The 20,396-nt window shown below is 39.4% G+C and overlaps 1 protein-coding gene across 2 annotated transcripts in view; it reads right to left on the bottom strand.

Annotated features, from left to right (window-relative positions):
* The window catches only part of KITLG (KIT ligand), an 85,182-nt gene extending 75,956 nt beyond the window's left edge, over positions 1 to 9,226 (bottom strand). Inside the window, exon 1 of one of the 2 annotated variants that reach the window (XM_080810332.1) lies at positions 9,017 to 9,226. In XM_080810332.1, the coding sequence (XP_080666458.1) occupies positions 9,017 to 9,031 (15 nt within the window). In that variant the 5' untranslated portion in view covers positions 9,032 to 9,226. The remainder of the gene's footprint in view (positions 1 to 9,016) is intronic. The other variant, XM_080810333.1, reaches the window with a different exon arrangement.
* Between the last annotated feature and the right edge of the window lie 11,170 nt (positions 9,227 to 20,396).

Below are 20,396 nucleotides of genomic sequence, written 5' to 3'. Positions count from 1 at the left end.
AATAATGAAATAATTTTTACAGCATGTGGATTTGCTGTAACGCTCCAGGATTACTCTAGCAGAGACTGAAGTGATTATCTACTAAGTGGAAGTCACTGTGCTATTAGGCACTATCCTACTTAATCATCACATCAATACTATAATAGGTAGTTATTTCCGCACCCATTTGAAAAATCAGGAAAGTAAAGTGCAGAGAGAAATACTTACTACAAGTCATATAGCTAGTAAGTGGCAGAACCAATAATATACTTGATCTAGAACCCAATCTACTGTTTTCTATTTTCTTGCATGGTCTCCCATTTTGGTTAGTAAATGACATTGCATATTCACTGAAAATTAATGCTGTAAATGGTGAACCAACTAGCCCCTCCAATCACCAACCAAACACATGTTTGTATAATGGACATGTTTGTATATGGTAGTTAAAATTTGCTTTCTGTTTTAACAACAACAACAAAGTTTCTTAAAAAATATATCAGCCCCTAACAACCTGAATCCGGTATCTAGTCATTCCACAACATTCACCATGTATTTACTAAGCATCTAGGATAAGCCACTCTGCTAGGCAACTAGAATCATGAAATTTTTGTTGTCTAAATTAATATCACTGGCAGCTGCTTTAACATCTGAATTGCTTTTCTCTTTTGATTCAATGTTCCTTATAGACAGAATGTGTATCTTTTTTTTTTTTTAAGATTTTATTTATTTATTTGACAGAGAGAGAAAGAGATCGCAAGTAGGCAGAGAATGGGGGGTGGCGGGGAAGCAGGCTCCCCACTGAGCAGAGAGCCCGATGCGGGGCTTGATCCCAGGACCCTGAGACCATGACCTGAGCCAAAGGCTGAAGCTTAACACATTGAGCCACCCAGGCGCCCCAGAATGTGTATCTTTGAGGTACTGAATAAGCCTCATGGATACACTGGGGTTGAGCCAGCTAAATCTCTTTGGTTGTTAGTCTTGGCAATAACCACTTGGAGTTGGCAGAGGAAAGACCTTATCTCAGTTTCCTCATCTGTGAAAAAACAGTACCTACCTCCCAGATGAAAAGTTCTATGAATTAATCAATCTTGGAACAGTTTTCTACTAAGTGCCATTTTGGCATGATCTTAGCATCAGGGTGATTTGATTTTACAAAACAGTGATGGACGCTATTTAAAACAGCCACACATTTAAATGTCAAACACTGGACACATAACTATATTAAATTTCCTTTCTTCAAACTGAAACATTTGTGTGTGACATTTCTACAGAATTAAAATAATGGTCAAATCAGTTTGGGATTTAAAAGTGTATTGAATTGTTTAGGAGTAAAAAGATCCAGGTTTCAAATAGTTGGGGGAAGTCTACTATTTTCTAAATATTGTTAAGACATAATACTATGGTCATAGAACATCATAAACACATATGTACTAGAACCTTAAAAATATTTTCCCGGGCAGGGGTTTAAAAATGAAAAATTTTAACAATTAAAAAAAGAACTATTACAATTGATGCAAAAACAAGAATTATAGGAACCCTATTTTGTAGCCCTGTGCTTTTCTACATAGAATTTATTTTATCTAATATTAAAAACACTATGCTAATAACCTGATTTTCATTTTTCACGAATGTTTTCTACCTCCCTTTTATTCCTGCATTTCAGTGCTCATTTTGGACCACCTGGAGGCGGAAAGCACCAACCACTCCCCTCTACTGTGATAATTTATCTTTCTAACAAGCAGTAGAATAACATGTGTTGGTCCATCCTCTAGTTAATGGAACACATCAGAAATGCCTGGGCAGGGCCAGATAAATAGAGTAGTTTTCTAAAATTACCAGATCCAAACTAAAGCAATCACAGGAAGTTTTAGTTGACCATCAAAAACCTAAATCCCTAACGTGTTGACGGTTTCAGAAGCATTAAATTGTAGGTTGACACAGAACCATAAATAATGATGTGTGACTGCCAAGGCTTGTTTTGCAATCCTTGGGTTTTTGAGATCACATTAGAAATCATTTCATATGAAACCTCGCCACCATTCCTCCCTCTGCCCTCATCCGAAGGTCTCCAGTGAATATAAATTTTGATAGCCATCCATATGGACAACACACCCCAGGAGAAAGGGAAGGCATCTCTAACACAACCACTTTCTCTGCAACACTCTTCTTGGAAATCAAGGAACCTGTGTGTTTTCACAACACAGTTGCTTAGGAGGGCATTGAGAAAGGGACCCCAAGGAGGTGGTGGAAAACTCAGCACAAGAGGGAACCTCACGGTAAGTAGCCACCATTAAGTTGTCATTACTATAGCTGAGCTGGTTACTACACCATTCAAACACTTGCATTAGGAGAAACAAGCCAATTACAAGAGGTATTTGCATCCTGGAGTTTAGTCAAGGCACTTAAATGGAAAGGTCATTAGCTTCAGAGATTTTACATCAAGGTAAAAAAGAGGCAAAAGTTCTCAGCACCCACGGGGCTTTTTGTTCAGAAGATGAACTTTTGCTCCTGAAAGGGCGACAGAGTGTGTGTATACAAGACAAACACAACGGCCCCCTCTGGGCTGTGCTCTTTCCTCCTAAGTCTGCAGGGGGAAGCACATTACGCAGTGCAGACGCCCTTTCTGTAAAGGTGACAGAGACTGTGGCATACTTTTTCAAGTGAGCAGGGGCGGTGGGTTTTCTCTTTTTCTTGCCTTTTATGCCCTTTCCCATGGGAGCAAGGCATCCTTTGCAAGGTGACTGCTGGATTTTTGAGCTATCTGTGCACCAGGAACAAAGAAAAGAAACCCTAAGGGCCCCCATGAAGACCACATTCTAATGGGCAGCACTCAAAGCCCCAAGGCAACAGCTACACCTGCAAAGTCAGGGGCTGAATTCCTGCATCCTAGTAGCTGGTCTATAGCTACTGTTAGTTGCTTAACTGTCTGCATCCCTGCCTTTTGTTTGTTTGAGTAGGTAGTTCACTTGACTGAGGACATTTAGAGGAGACGAGCATTGGCATCATTGTCATGATTGTATTTTCTGAGAAATCCATGGTCCCTTGTCTGGAGGAGAGGTCCACCTGATCTTCTGATATTCTCATGTCAACAAGAAGAGGACTGTCGTGGCTTCTGATCGCTAAGGAAAACCTAGTACTGGCTACCAGGCTTGCCCCAACCCTGAGCTAATGTCAGTTTTAGAGAGAAGCTAAGGAAAGAAGCCAAGCAAGAGGTGTTTCAGAGACTGTATAAGATCTGCAAAAAGCCAGGGCAAGGAAAGACTCAGCCAAGGGTCATCCACAGGAACTATCTTCTCCCTGAAGCAAAAGGGCTGTTCCCTCTTTCAGCTTCTCTATGTCCAGCTACACACCCTCCTCTTCATGATCTTCTCAGGATTAACTCTAGGGTGCAATTCACAGATAATTCTACCACTCAGAGACTTGCCTGTAACTTGCCCATGACTTGCCCAAGACTTGCCCAAGCCTACTAAGACTCAGTGATGGGCACTGAAGCCAGAGCTACACATAGGACCCATTCTTCTGATTCTGCCCACTAATACCTCTACTGCATGACCAGATTCTCTCCATTTTCCACTCCCTGCACACAGATGTTGGAGACTGCAAAGGCAGCAAAGAGGAGCAAATACTGGGAAGCATTCATGACCTTTTGTAAGCTTACCTCCTCTGACTGTCTGACCTTGCCTTAGGATTGTTCCTCCCCTGGAGAATTTAAAGATTAAGAAGAAAAAAATATCCTCTTCAACTATGGATATGGCTAAAATAGGAATTATAAATAGCATTCTTATTATAATTATCAAGTAGAAGATGGAATGGCCCAAAGTACAACATCTTATACTTAAATCTCTTTCACTTCTCCCCATTGGCTGGTTCATAATCATAAAACAATGGTTATAATTTGTATTCACACCAAAGCAATGGCTACATAAATCTCCAAATCAAAGGAAGCTTAAATGCCATGTGGTTCAAACCTCTATTTTACTAGTATCTCAGAAATCAAAAACTTTAGAACTGAAAGGCACTTAGAAATCACCTACTCCCACCTTCTCAATTTATAGTTGAGGAAACCAAGGTTGGAAGAGATTAAAATGCCTTCCCAGAGTCATACAACTTAGTATCTGGGCTAGCAAAAGAACTCCATCCCCTAACATCCAAGTCAATGTGGCAACCTAGAAAAACAGTAAAATGTAGCCAAAAGAGAAAGAGAGCTACATAAAGAACAGTCTTTCTTTAGATGACATACATTGTGATTTTAAAAAAAGAACCATGAGGCCTAATTATAAGAAAATCAGCCACCTCCGCCCAATTCCTTTTTTTTCTGAATAGAAGAAAATAGGTAGAGATGAAATAATGATAATTTTCTCAAACTCCTAACCCTTGTAAACAGTTTTTAGTAGACACATACTTAAGCGAAAAGGCAAAAACATCTTGCTGCATCTATAAATTAGTAAGCTACAGTCAATGGTTTCTATGAGACAAAGTCTATACAAAATAACTCTGGAAACAGTGTAGATTATAAAAGCATCCTGGCGTTCCCTCAATTTGTTTTATAAACTGTTCTGACTACACAGGTGACTAACACCAAAAAAAGAGTCTCTTGCAGCCGCTTGTGATTCATGCACTGGAAAACAAAGATAAAGTATCATTCCTCAGATTCATATCCAAATGCTTTACACCCTAATTTATAAAAGGGAACATTAAGGTAATCAAGGAAAAAAAAAAAAAAAACCTCACAAACTTGCATAATGAAAAAAAAAAAAAGTCACTGCATGTTGCCTGGTAAAGATACCCTGCAGAAACGAATGCTTGGCCTCCCTCAGAAAAGCAAGTACCTTTAGTTCACAGTAAACAGAATCACACCAGGGCAACTTCGCAAGAATGTGGAAATATGGAAGGGAATCAGATAATGGTAATAATACTTCCAGTTCCTATCTTTATTTTCAATTCTAAAGCTCTTATTCTGTTTTACTTTTAAAGAAAAACTTTAAAGGATTTAACAGGGCTCATGCCACATAGTGCCTTTGTTTTCACACAGTCCTAGTTTGATGCGTGTTAATTACAGTCTATAAACAGATAACAACCTATAATGGGAGGCACTGAATCCATAGAGCCAGATTTATAAAAACTTGGTCTCTCTGTTTTGCTGGTTCAGCATCATTTAGATGCAACAGTCAGTTTTTCTCTGGCTTATAAATTGCTGGCAAGGAGATTCTCATCTCAGGGACAATAAATTCTGATTGTACTATAGCAAGGAACTGTGCTGGGATAAAGACCAATAAAAAATTTTGTTTAATCCTTTACAATCATCGTATGAGAAGAATCTTTATAACTAGTTGATAATCATCATATAGATTATAACCTGGAAATCCTAAGAAGTTTAACCATTTGCCTGAGGGTCATTTGTCTTACCAGTGGTAAAACAGATATCAGAATTTAAGTCTTCAAAAGCAAGAGCCCACGATCTCTCCATAATAGCTTAGGTACTCCCTAGGCACGGATGGGGAAGGCCCATGCAGTGGGGTTCAATGGACCATGCAAGAAACTTTCCTTCAATATTCTGACTAGCTATTTGGGCAGAGTTTTGTTTTTTGTTTTGTTTTTTTTTATGTTATTTATGGTGATGGAGGAATTTCAGTCACTTATCATTAAAGGAAAAAATGTGACTCACAATTGCTATCTTCAAATCGGTAGTTAGACATAAATAAAAAAATTCAGCAATTTTAATTTGTTTGGCTCAGACTCTCAGATTTCCATATGGTTACTTTCCTTGTTTTCTATTAAATGTAATTGACTTAGCACTTGACTTTTAAAGTCTTGGCAGAATGTATCAATTAAAAGTATATAAATTAGAATTATTCAAAGCATGCATTCCAAATTGAGTGACTTTAAGGACAAAATTTAGAAATGCTCTTTTCATAAATGTTAATTTTTTCTAAAAACTTGCATCATCACGCAGATGACAAATTTCATAAAGACAAAAGAGGGTATTTTCTTTGGAATAACAAAAACTAACAAGCATTCTATTTGTTTCTTTTCTGAGAACTAATGTGTGCTTAAAATGGCCTTTCTACACTGTTTGCAAGATGAATTTTTCCTGTCTTGGTATTTCTAAAACTGACAGCAGTCATGAAAACTCTCACAAACCATCTCAAAACTAAAATATAAGTACAACATTGATAAACATGGCTCCGGGCCCATTAAACTGACAGCTCCTTTTTAACCAGTCTTGCCAAATAAACTGCACAATTGTTATTTAATATACCAGTATATCAAAGCATTACATTGAAAAAACGATTACACATTGAAATAGATGTTCCTTCTAAGCCAGAGCCACAATTCTCTTCTGAAGATGTAAAACCACACAATATGAATAAAATGCAAGCAGAAATCTGAAAAATGCAAAGCACATTCATTTCTGTAGGTTCATGATTCAATTTATTGTTACAATTGCTCCTAAGGACTATTGCCCGTGTAATTCTTTTCCAAATACTGAAGTCCATCACTCAAGCTAAATAAATGACAGAATCATTTATCAAGCCCCAAGTGGTTGTTGATGGAATTTCCACACTTATTTGGCTCGAGTGAAAAGCCAGAATGCCTGTGTGTCCCTGGGATTCTTGGAGAGCTTATAATTTCAAGTTAAAATTTATCACTATTATTACTATTATTAATTCTCATTATGTATCTTGGGTAATGGAAATGTACAGAGCCAGTTCCTTTATGATAGAATTCTGGTATGGATACCATATTTATAAATGATTACTTAAGCTGTTGAACATTAATAGACATTCCTCCCTGGCAAGGATATCATTAGATGCAGTAGAAAAAAAAATGACCTTACTTATTAATGTCTAATTTCCTTATGCTATTCTCCCTCCACATAGAATTGCACAGAAAATTTCTTTCTTCCAGATTAGGAAATTTAACAATATGAAGGAGGATCTAATCCCCCTCCCCTATTTCCATGATTTTATTTATTTCCTACTATTTCCAAGTGTCTTCCTTTGTAGTGGCAAGAATGTGGAATTGCTAGAAGTATCCTTAAAGGAAACCTTGAAGGTCATTAGATCCCAGGCAATGAATGCCTTCATTCAACAAGGGCACTGCCCTCCTTTGCCTGCAAACCCTTTAACATCAGCAAGATCCCCCAAGGGCTTGCACTTTAACTTGGTTGGAGCAGGTCACATTTCTAAAATACTTAGCGGTCTCAAATGTCCCTGGTCGGCAGCACTGAGTCACTAACGCCACCGCGTTTCAGGCTAGATCGACCTCTTTCTAGTTTTCAATGGAATTATTCCATGTAATCCGATTTACACAGCCATTTAATCAAAGCGAGAAAGGAGATTAGAGAGCTCACATTTGTTTTGCAAAGGAAGGGTGCAAGGATCATCAATCCTACTGACTCTCAAAGTGACATGATAGTCCATCGTCTCCCTTTGGAGTGTTGGACATTAACCTGATCTGGCTCCTGTGTTCTTGTTTAAATAAGAAGGTTTAGGTTTCTCCCCCCCCCCCCCCCTAAACTAGAACATAGCAATTTCTCCACTGGGTCTCACCACTACCATTCATGTGAGGAGATGCTCCTGGAACAAGGAATTGGTCCCCTGCGCTTATTATTCCACAAAGCAGAAAGGTTGCACAGTCAAATAATTACATTAAAACTTTTCTTTCGGTGCCAGTCTCTAACATTTGCATTTCAAGAGCACAGTGTGGTGATCCTGGGTGTGGTATTCAATGCTTTGCCTATAAACTAATCCGCTTTCCAGAGGAACCCGTGCTCTGCTCCTTGGTCTCGGGCAGCTGCCCTCCAGACAGCACAAACCTCCTTTCCGCCAGGAAAGGTCCCTTCCCCCTACCCTTTCCACACCTGTGCATCGGGCTCCATTCTTCCTCCTTCCTTCTGAATGTGTACATTTCTCAGGCCCACACATCAATTCAAAATAGGATACAAAGCAATTCATTCAGCAGAGCATTTTCAGCACATGGATACCTTCATCTTAAACAGACGATTTGGACAAATTCTCCGTTTCCTTTTACCCCACCACTTCCACCCCTCGGAATTGCAGTTTCTGATAGATCCTCCTGGGGGGTGAAAGGGCAGCTTTACCCAGTTCGCGGCGGACACACAGATAAATCCGTGGGGGAGAAGCGGAGAGGTGAGAACCGCAGTGGAGAAAGGAGCTGCGGGTGGGAGTGCCGTGGCGGGCCTTCCCGAACTGTAAGCCAGAGTTGCTTCAAGGGGAAAAAAAAGTCTAATTGTACCCCTGGGCGGTGCTTTACTCACAGTGTTTATGTATAATGCACAATTTAGCCGCACTGGGAATTACCTCAATAACTATCATTAGAGGTGCCTGTTTAAAAAGCAAAACAAAACGACAACAACAAACTTTTTTTTTCCCCTCTTCTGTAATGGAAGAAGGTGGGTGCACTGTGGTGGTATTACCCCATCGATGGCTCTCTGGAAACTCACCCAGAGCCGCAAACCTGGCAAAGACCGCGCAGAGCCAAGTTTCCGGGCCTGGCGGGCAGGTTCCCCGCCTCGCGGAGCGCCGCTGCTAAGGAGCTCCCGTTGGCTCCGCTCCCGCGGCTGCACCCGAGTCCGCACGAGCCCCGCGCCCACCTACCTAGGCGCTGCACAAAAACCTGGGTTCGAGAGTGAGCGAGCGTGGTGCGCTGGGAGCTGTTTTGTAATCTCCCGTGCAAAGAAATGCCTTCCCGTGATAACTCTCCGGCCAAGGAGCAGTATATCCTTCCATTTTACAGGAACTGCCGTTCCCTACTGACAGCTCCAAACTTAACGGCTTCGACTCCAAACTTGACACCAGCTCCGTCTCATCGCTCCCACTCCTTCTCTCTGGCTCACCCGACCAGGGCGGCTCCGACTCGCACTCCACGCCCGCCTCCCTCGCACCCTCTTGGCTCGTCCCGCGGGAACAGCCCCACACGCCCCGGCAGCCGGTGCGGAGACGAGCCAGCCTCCCCCCGGCTCCGGGAGCGATTTTCTAGGAGAGCCGGCAAGCTCCCGGCGCGCCCTACTCACTTGTGTCTTCTTCATAAGGAAAGGCAGCGCTGTGATCCAGCCCAGGCAGCGGTGTGGCGACTCCGTTTAGATGTTCTGGAGCTCCAGCATATTGCACGAGCAGCGGCGGCAGATAGTCCACGCATTGGGTAGCCCGAGCGCAGCGCCCTCTCCACGGCCCGTGCTTCCCGCAGCGCTCCTCGTCCCGGCGCAAGGCGGCAAGTGAAGCCCGGGCAGGCGCGCCGCCAGCACTTTTATACCGGTCCCTCCCGCCTGCTCCGGACACGCCTCCTTCCCTTCCGGAGCCCCGGGGAAGCGAGACGCTGCAGGGGCGCGGGGGGAGACCCGGGAGGGCTGCCAGAGCGCGGCCAATGCCCCCGAAGTTAACGAATCAGGCCAAGCGCGTCCTCTCGCCTGGCCGCCGCGGGCGCACACCAGAGGGAAGCCACGAGGGCGCCGAGGGTGAAGCTTAACCTGCAGCCGCAGCTCGCGCCGCGTGCCGGGTGCTGCGAGTCCCGGCTCTGCCTCCCCGCTCCGCCAGGATTCACCTGGCACCGCCCGGGGACAGACGCGCGCTAAGGAGAGCTGGGAGCTCCCCCCTTTTACACTGAGGCTGTTCGCGAGAGGAGTTCACTGGGTGCCTAGCAAAGAATTCACCCCGCCCCGCCTTGGGGACGGGGGTGGGAGAGCTTAATTGGGATCTGTAGTTAGGCCATTGTCTTACCCCTCTATTTTTTTTTTTTTAACAATTTCGTGAATGAATGAACGAATGAATATTTATAATTTTAAAAAGAATTGTTGACTCAGGGTTAAGTATTCTGAGGGAGATGCTATTTTAAGAATGGTTTCCTGCTGCTTCTTTAGAAATTAACTTCAAAAGAGAAGCTATAGATTATTAAATGTGCAGGTAGATTACAGCAAGTGTTTGAAAGTTGTACTTTTTTGTTAAGAGATATTTTGGAAATCAGAAAGATAATGAAAAAAAAAAAACAGTGGTAGTAGCTAACAGCATTATGTGATTAACTTAATTACATACCAGGTGCCATGCAAAGGACTTTTGGTAGATTCTTTTGTTGAATCTCTTCCTCAAACCTATAGTAACCTCAAACCTATCATTTTTTTTGAAGATTTCATTTATCAAAACTATCATTTTTATTCCCGTCTTATGGATGGCAAAACAGAGGCTTAGGTCAATTTTCCCAAACTACACCTAGTAAATGCTACATCTTAATTTGAATCCAGAGTCCTCTGTCTCTATAGCCTTAAAATACTTAGAACATGTATTTTATTGCCTCCGCAAAACTGCTCTTTTTTTGTTCTTATAACTGGAGACCATTAAAAAGAATCGTGTTAATTTTTTTAAATAAAATGTTAATCAGACAACATCAATAATTTTTTGGAACAAGAATAATGTATAAATTTAGGAATTAGGTATTTTAATGAGAGTAGGATTCAAAATTTGCATTAATTAGCTCAGTGTGCCTTTGTTAATAAATAAATATGCCAAACTTATAACCATGAGAGCAGAAACTAGGTAAAATTTGAACCTGAGTTAGTTTTCTATGGCTGCTGTACCAAATAACCACAAATGTAATGGCTTAGAACAACACAAGTGTATTATCTTATGGTTTGGAGATCAGAAGACCAAGATGGATTTCACTGAGCTAAGTGTTGGCTGTGCTGCATTCCTTACAGAAGCTCTAGGGAAGAATTCCTTGTCTTGCCTGTTTCAGCTTCTAGAATCTGTCCACATTCTTTGGCTCATGGCCTCCTTCATCTTCAAAGTAAGTAAAAGTGAGTTGAGCTCTTCTGGCCTCAAACCATTCTGACTTTCCCTTTTGTCTCCCTTTTTACTTCTGAGGACCTTGTGGATAATCCAGGAAAATCTTCCTATTTTGAAAAACTGGCTGACTGGACGCCTGGGTGGCTCAGTGGGTTCAAGCCTCTGCCTTTGGCCCAGATCATGGTCTCAGGGTCCTGGTATCCAGCCCCGCATCTGGATCTATGCTCGGCAGGGAACCTGCTTCCCCTCCTCTCTCTCTCTCTCTCTCACTCTCTCTGCCTGCCTCTCTGCCTATTTGTGATCTCTGTCAAATAAATAAATAAAATCTTAAAAAAAACCAAACCTGGCTGATTAACAATAATAACTGCATCTTAATTCCCCTTTGCCATGTAACAGAGGACATTTACAGGTTCCAGGGATTAGGATGTTGCCATCTTGGGGGGGGGTCATTATTCCGTCTACCACATTCACATAATAGTAAACAAATTTGGTGACTTGGTATGTCACTGTGCCCTCCTTCATCAGGTGGTTTGCTCCATGTGGCTGCCCCTCCCAATTAGAAGAATATATCCCTGTCCATAGTTATGAAAACAAATATTTGAAAAAAAGGACCACAAGAAAAGTTCACAGTATTAAATGATTGTTTTTACTTTCAGACAGAATCGTGCTGCAAACCACTTTAAGCAGACGTGGAAAGAAGCCTGAAAACAGAAGCGCATATGACAGTATTGGAAAATCATTTAATTAAAGACTCCTCCCAAGTAATCCCAATTTTAACCAGCCCTTGCGGGTAATTTGTTATGCCAAAATCTTCCAAACACTTGCCTAGATATTATGCATAAAGAATCTACACTCCTGAATGTCTTACTATACGCAATAGAATGGCAATTGAATATGAGAAAGGTTGTTTCAGATTCTGTGGCAGGCTCTATTACCTTGCCTCAAATCGTGGGTATAGCAGTGTGACATGCATGGCTATAAATGTTCCCAAGATGATTTTAGGTGGTGCACAGATTAATATTTTTGTTTGTTTTATCAAATGATTATGAATTAAAATGTATATATTTTTAAATGTATACATATAGAATATGTATATATATCACATCAAACAGATGATTCCAAGTCGTTTCTTAGGAAAAAAAGTTAAGAGTCAATTTAAAGACAGTTTAATTGTATAATATTAAATAAATAATAACTAGTATTAAGGGAAGGCGTATGTGACAAAAATCATGAAGTTGGTAGAATTACAAAAACAGACAAACATCAACATAACCATATTAATTTTATGAAACTAATAAGAAGGAAGGGCTAATAAATTAGGCCAGGTTTAAAGAAACCAGGAGGTGAACCTCTCAGAAATTCGGTGAATTTCTTTTTATTCAACTAAGTCATTCATCTCAGTATTCAGTATATTCATCTTCTACATTGTACTCTCACCCTCCCTTCCTTCCTCCTTCCCTTCTTTGCCCTTCTCTGTTGTCTCCTCCTCCCACCTGCACAGCTCAGTGGCTCTAGCTACATTTAAATCATCACTGACTCTCTTTTATCCATAACCATATCTTTTGTTTCCTTCATATTGATGCACCACAGTTTTGCTGTATAACCATGTTATCTGAAATCAAGTCAAGAGAATAAGAAGCAGATATCTAAGAGATTAGAAAGAGCTGGTATACAATTCAAAGATTCTCCAGCAAGCTCATGGGGAGGTCAAAAGTGGGTCAGAAAGACTGAGATCTCCCTTAAAGGCAGCATGCCTTTGGAGGAGACACAGGCAAGTATTCAGTCCCTTAGCAGAAGGAATCCAGGAGCTACTTAAAAGTGAACAAGTGTCAGAGCTATGCCCCAAGTGGATAGGAGATACAGGGAATGTTTTCTTGCAGAAATAGTAGGCTCCCATTAGGGTTCAGGGAGTTCAACATTTGGTACATTTGGAAGAAGAGTCTCTCCATGATAATCTTGTCTTTACTTGCATTCTTTCAATGCTACTTTGTCCATCATGCTCTTTATGATTAATTGTTGGAAACAGTTTATGTTTTTCGGTTTAACATTTGTTGTTGTTAAGAGACAGGTTTAATTTAGTAAATAAGTCTTGTAAGTCTTGTCTCATTCATTTGAAACATCTCTTGTTCATTCACCATTTTGTGACTGCCCTGTATTAGATACAGGTGTTTTCAGTACCTTTCTTTAAAAAACAGACACCCCAGACTGAAACTGTTATGGTCTGACCAGGCCAGACCAGAGAGTTGCCATCCATTCCCATCTTTGGGGGAAATGGAAATGTAGCAGGACAAGAATCACTTTTTGATTATTTAACTTCCTCTGCTGAAAACTCTTTGGTGACTTGTCATTGGTCTTGGGATAAGGAAGTAAATACCTTAGCAAAGGCTTCATGGCTTCCAGGGTCTGGCCCCTTGCTGCCTTTCCAAAGTCAGTGCATTTTGTGCTCCCCTGCTCAGACAGGGGCCTTCTTTCTGTTCCTCGTGATTCCTTCCAATCTCAGAACTTCTGCATATCTCCTTCCTTTTGCCTCTGCTTATATCACTTTGCTCAACCCTTTGCTCTTTGCCTAGTAAATATCTCCTCATCTTTATTAGGCCTCAATTCAATATTCTCTATATTCTCTTCCTTAGGCAAGCTTTCTCTAAACTCTGATTCAGTCAACTCCTCTCTTAATATAAACTCAAGTATGCATTCCTTCTCTAGCACTTACAAAGCAGCTGCAGTTTAATATTTGTCTGGGTGATTATTTGATTAAAGTCACTGACCATGCCTGTCTTCACTCGTTATTTTATCATCAATGTCAAGTCCAGTGAGCAGAACATAGTGAATCTCTTAATACAGTTCTAATTAAGTTACTGATGCCAGACATGAGGCAGGGATTGTGCTAGGCCCTTACTTTATGCTATGTCACTAAATTCTCACAACAATCATGTAAGGGAGATAATTTTTCTATTTGATAGACAAGGAAACTGAGAACCAACAAGGTAAAGTAGTTTATTAAAGGTCCTTCAAACAGTTAAGGAGGAAAAACATTGCTCAAACCCAAGCATATGGACTATGGTAAGCATGTATTATCCCAGCACACTTTCCTACTCTTCTTCTCTATCAGTACCCCCAATTCTTTCCAGTAGAATTCACAGTGGATTCCATGTCTTTCATGAGGGATTATAATTCACAAGGCTCTGTACCCCACCCCCTTCCTCTGCAGCTCCACATAGGGGTTGGTGAGATAGGAGTACTACACCTAAAATGGACCAGTCAGCATCCACTGTGGGACTTATCTACTGAAGTTGATTACCTCTTTCCTATGGAATTGCCAAACTACAAAAATGTGAATCTTCCCCTATCCTTATAAGTGGGTGATTTTTACCAGCTTTAGAACTGATGAAAAAAAAAATTATGGACTATTCTTTGAATAACCCATATTTTCTGGTATTCAGGAAATATCATCAAACCCATTTGTTTAGTTCATTTTTTTCTTCGTTATGGAAAAAAGATTAGTAAACATTGCCAAGGATACTAAATACTTAAATTATTGGTAAACTCTTTTGTGAAATTCTAGAATTGTTCATAATATTAATTCAGAAAGTTCTATTTAGTGTTTTCAATAAATATTGATCACATATCAAATGGAGTTTGGCAAAATAAAAGAATTAGTGCTTCAAGGAGATAATTATAATACAGATAGATCATTATCCTCTACATCGATCAAATAATCAAGAAGATATTAGCCATTATGGCCCAAAGAAAAAGTGATATCAAGAAATTCTAAAGGAATAATCTTATTTAAACATTTTAGTAGAAATATGAGAGAAAAGAAATCCAATGGATCTTCAAGAAGGAATTTCCTGGCATATTTAAAGTTATTAGTCTAATTTTATAGAAATAATTCATATTATTTATTCATTAATCAATTTGACAAATATTTTTGAATACCTTCAGATGACTAATAATTTCCTTTTTTTTTTTTAAAGATTTTATTTACTTATTTGACAGACAGAGATCACAAGTAAGCAGAGAGGCAGGCAGAGAGAGAGAAGGAAGCAGGCTCCCCACTGAGCAGAGAGCCCAATGTGGGGCTTGATCCCAGGACCCTGGGATCATGACCCGAGCCGAGGGCAGAGGCTTTAACCCACTGAGCCACCCAGGCGCCCCGACTAATAATTTCCTTTTAAAATATCATATCCATTTCCATTATCCAATGCCCTACTTCAGAGTCTCATGAATCTCACTTAAACTATTTCAGCAGATCCACCAATCGTCCTCCTGCCCCGGTCTTTTTTTATTCCAGTCCATTTCAACTTCACTGCCAACTTTTCAGTAGCATCTGTAAAAATCTACCTCACACCACTTCACTGTCTATAAATGTATTTTGATTCTTAGTACCTAGAGAATGAAATCTGAAATTCCTCACAATTTGGCCACAATATTTAGAGCTGCCTAGGTTCATGTGCTGTATCAGCCACTTTCATTCAACTAGCCATATTGGACTTCTTAACATTTTCTTTTTGACACCTTTGTTCCTGAGTTCACACCGTTCCTGCAATAGCTTTTTCTCTATTTTCTGCCTGAAACCTCCTTTTCATTATTCAAATCCTGATTCAAATAAAACTTCCTCTTTGAAGCAGAGTGTCTGTTCATTCTTTATAACCTTAATTAGGTTTATAATTAATGGGAAAATTAATTTGTAATACATGAATCCTCACTTAGTGAAGGAGAAAAGGATATTGTTCAAAATGTGGTAAGTCAGGGGTGCCTGGGTGGCTCAGTTTGTTAAGCCACTGCTTTCGGCTCAGGTCATGATCCTGGTGTCCCAGGGTTGAGTAACACATCAGTTCCAGCTCCGTGGGGAGTTTGCTTCTCCCTCTGACCTTCTCCGCTCTCATGTTCTCTCTCATTCACTCTCACTCTCTCTCTCAAATAAATAAATAAAATCTTTAAAAACAAAAACAAAAAACAAAAAAAAATGTGATTAAGTCAAAGAGTAAAGTGAGCTGTGGGAGTTTCACGGGAACATTCTACAGAGAGAATGTGAAACAGGGCTTCATAAAACAACTATGTTTTCATGTCATTGTGTTTGCTACTAAAGGTTTAACGAACATTTTTTGACTCAAAATTTATTTTCTAATAAAAGAGGTATAATTATTTCAATTAACTTATAAAAACATTTGCTTGTCTTTTTCTAATCCTTAGAGATTTCAGAAATTTATTTCACATATTTTTTATTTTTTTGTTATTTTTTTTAAAGATTTTATTTATTTGTTTGACACAGAGAGAGAGAGAGAGAAGGAGAGAGCAAGAACAAGCAGGGGGAGCAGCAGGCAGGGGAGAATTAGGCTTCCTGATGAGCAAGGAGCCCAATGTAGGGCTCTATCCCAGGACTCTGGGATCATGACCTGAGCTGAAGGCAGAAGCTTAACGGACTGAGCCACCCAGGTGCTCCAACACATAGTTTTTAAAACTAGAAGACAGTTTTGATAAATGTAGTTTACAGATGCGGAAACTGAGGCCACAAAGGTCTAATCTGAATGAGGGGAAGAATCTACATCTCCAGAAATGACTTATGAAACACTAGTCCAGAAGCACTACCTCTAAGGAATCAAGATCAAAGAGTAAATATGCCACCTTTATTTATAGTAAAGTGATTTATTATTAATAAGAAAATGATTTAAAGATTATTCAGAGAAGGATTTCTAGAGAAGAAGAAAAGTTAAAATTGATTTTCTAAATATGTGTATTCTGGGAATATGCTTTTCTATAGTCTGTATTCCCAGAACATAGGACACTGTTGAACATACATATATTTTAGATGCTCAAATACCACGAAATGTTACAAATTTTATATATTTTACCAGAGCTCCCTCTGCTCTGCTCCATGACATTTTAAAAATATATGTCTAATTGTATACTTTTGCATAATTTTCCTGGTTATGACTTTCATGTGTGTCTCATAACTTTTATGTATACTAGATAAATTAATTAATTTATGTTGGTGTTTTTGGCAGTGATGTTACCCTCTTCAGTTATCTGATTTTAAAAGAGATTTGTGGCTCCAACTGTAGCAATGTTCTTTTCTATATTCTTCTTTTGAAATGTGTTCTCTAATGAATCACTTAAATGAGAAGTTTCTAGAGCATGGCTTATTTCCTAATTGACGTCTGATCTGTATAACTCTTGAATGGCACTGTTAATAATAAGGGCAGAGATATAGATCAATATACTACTTTATAAGGGTCTATGACAAGATATAATGCAACTCCCCTCATTATCTCTTTCTCCAAAAACTATAAACAGGGAATGTCAGAGAAGCTGTCACATATTTGGAATTTTTTTTCTTTCTTTCTTTTTTGGGAGAGTGTCTTTAGGTGATAAGGAATGGGTTTGACATTAAGGTGGCTAGGCAGCAGATAACTTTACCATTGTGGGTTCCATAGTCTGAAATAGGCAGTGTAGTTTTTTGTTTTTGTTTTTGGTTTTTTTTTTTTTGGTGAATGTGCAACTTAATTAGACAAGTAGCAGATTTTTCATGTCTCTCTCAGCGTCATCAGACCACTTATCAAGTTTGAATAAAAGACATTTGTTCACAATGTACCTCATTGTCTGTGTTTTCCCTCAGCTAAAAACTGACTGTAATGACCCCATCTTTAGAGGTTATGGGGATCTTGACCAATTTTCAACTTGTCTCCAGAGGCCTTGAGGAAAGAGAGGGCTTTCAGAATCTTGAGGAGATCCAACTTTAAAAATGGCTACTAAGCCCTAGACATTGTCATCACTCATCACATACACCAGCCACCCTCACCTACCTTCCTTTTCTTTATTGTTTCCATTCAAAGCTGCCATTTCATGCTATGACAGCTCCTATGGCAAATCCGAGATATCACCTTTCTTATTCTGAAGACCACACTCCAGGTGAGACTGTGAGATAGTTAATAAAAGTAAGGTTATTGTTGTCTTAATAATTAATTTTTTATTATGTACTTTCTTTTCACTTGTAAAGAATGCATGCTTAAATTGTACTGATTACTGATACTGTTCGTTTATCTTAAAATATGTAGGATGGGGATGTGAGAGTGTGTGTGTGTGTGTGTGTGTGTGTGTGTGATTTAATTGAAGGTACATCCCCTAGCTGCTGTAAGCACTCTACTGAGGAATTTCGGTCCAGGGCTAGCCAGCTAGCTTTCTAACTAGAAGTTCCAGGCTCTAGAGAATACTAATGCCACCACTCTTATTATCTATATCTATACCATACAAATCTACCTTATTTATAGATGTTGGAAATATGTTAGAAATAAGAATGTTAGATATCAATCATAGCACAATATATGGCCAAATAATTTTTTTTAGGCAGGACAAGGGTTGCTTATTGACTTAACACCATTCATGTAAGAAAGGCTCATTGATAATATTAAAGCTCTTCGGGGTATATGGATTGGATAAAATTGTTTTAGAGGTATAGACAGGAATGGGGTATAAGAATTCAAGGAAGTCTGCCTTTGGCAGTGGAAATGATACTCTCAACTTGAGCCATAAAGAGACTGATTCCAGTCACTGGTGTGGGAGGATTTCTAATGATGTGTCTGTCTTGAGTAAATATTTCATGCAAGATGTTAATGAGAGCACTTAACTACAAAAAGTTGGGACTTTATCAAGCTTTAAAGAATAGGTAATATGACCTGAGTTGTGTCTGTTTGTCAATGTACTGGTCTGTATATGTTACAGAATTTGGTCTGTGATTTTTCTTTCAGTATGATCTGGTGGCTACATAACATACCACAAATAACCTAAAAGTTGTATACATTAAATTGGCTTGAGGTCAGTTCATAGCTGTTTATGGAATACTTACCAAAAGCTGAGTACTTTGTGTATATTATTTAATCTTTATAGTGATCTATACAACAATCTTTGCAATACTCCTAACACAACTGTTACTTTTTGGTTTTGGTAAACCATCTATGTATAGGGTGCTGTTAATCCTTGCCATTATTTGGAGAAAGAGAAGCAAGATGATCAAATCCACCTATAAGGTGAGTATGATTACCCTGTTTTACAGATTAGGAAATTGAGCCACAGGGAGTTAAGTGAGTACTGAAGGTCACAAAGCTAGGAAGTGACCAATCTTGGATTTAACTTGGGCCTGAGTGACTCTAAAAACCTATCCTCCTAATCATGATGTTTTACTGTATCCGTTAATGACTTGTCTTGTTAAATAGAAGACTTTATGGACTAAGAAGTAAGTTAAATATTTCTGATAATATAGTATTTACACTGTAGAGTTTTTTTGTGCGGTCAAAAGGTGGAAAATAACTTGTCAATCCTAGGGCATGCTGGGTAGCTGTCAGGACTATAGGATAATTAGTTACCTTTCAAAGGAGTACCTTCAGCGTGGAAAATGTCCTTAAGGACTCTGAATCAAATAACTGATTTCACGACAATGAAGGACCCTGAAAGTGGAACAAGGTTCTTTTATGTAGAGCAAAGGAAATAGGCTAGCACTGAGTCTTTTCAGGGCAAACATTGGAAGCTAAAGATTATCTGTGCTGATTTTTACCCTAATCCCCGTTATTGGGTTTCTGGTTACCTGACCTTAGTATAGCTTGAACAATATCATCTCTGTAACCTTTGTGTTTCTCGGTTTATCTTGATCAACTATCAGTGCAAAGTGAGAAGCTGCCTTTCATCTGGTTTCCAATGGTGGTAACTAGAAAAGGAGAAACTAAAAAGTTTGCATTGAGCAGAAATAAAGTAGTCAAGGTATTAAAGCACCTGACAGTGAATCTAAAGAAGGTATTTGAAGAAGGAAGGCTTCCTAGGGAGAAGGTTCACTAAAGAATATTGGCACCGTAGGACATAGCGAACAAAGAGGGTTGACTAAAATCTTGACTTGCAGTGCTACAAAGTTTTCCTATCTGAACTTCAAGAAAGAGTTTTTGTCAATTAATCCTTATGCTGAAGCTGTTCTAAATCTAATATATCAAAGATCTGGCATCATTAAGGAAGATAATCCTAAGAACTCTCAGCAATATAAGCAAGGCTAGTAAAAAAAAAAAAAAAGGTGTAATGCTACATAAGTTTTCCTCTCTGTAAAGAAAATAGAACAGGTTTCACTTTTGGAGATCAGCTAAATCAGGTGGAAGAACAGACAGAGGCTTTGTAGCCAAAGAGGGAGAGAAAATGAACAAGGGAGATGTAAAACACAAAATGATTTATTTACAGTTGTTCATTAGATGAAAGGAGGAGGCACATTTTACTTATCTAATGTGCTTCGTTTTTTTAGTGGAAAGAACATTAACTTTTCAGTAGACAGACCTGGGTTTAAAACCCGGCTTCACCATCTTCCCCCTGGGAAATTTAGAGGAGATTCCTTAATCTCTCTGAGCCTCAGTTTCCCCAGAGGTTAAATGGAGATTCCAGTGTCTGTCTCCCAACAATGTTGGAGTCTGTATCTGTCACTAATCTTCCATTTTTGACTTTGGTCAACTCACCCTCCTGTCAGAAGCTCCATCTTTAAAATGGGAAAAATAAAGCTTTCTAGCTCCAACTGAGAACTTTTCCCCTGCACATGTGGACCAAACATATAGGAATGATGCTCTTGGTAGCTTTTGTTCCATCAAACCAGTA

Source organism: Martes martes (assembly GCF_963455335.1).
Source record: "Martes martes genome assembly, chromosome: 8".
Taxonomy (NCBI): domain Eukaryota; kingdom Metazoa; phylum Chordata; class Mammalia; order Carnivora; family Mustelidae; genus Martes; species Martes martes.
Note: the sequence above shows the minus strand (reverse complement) of the source record. Positions and strands in the feature narration are given on the sequence as shown.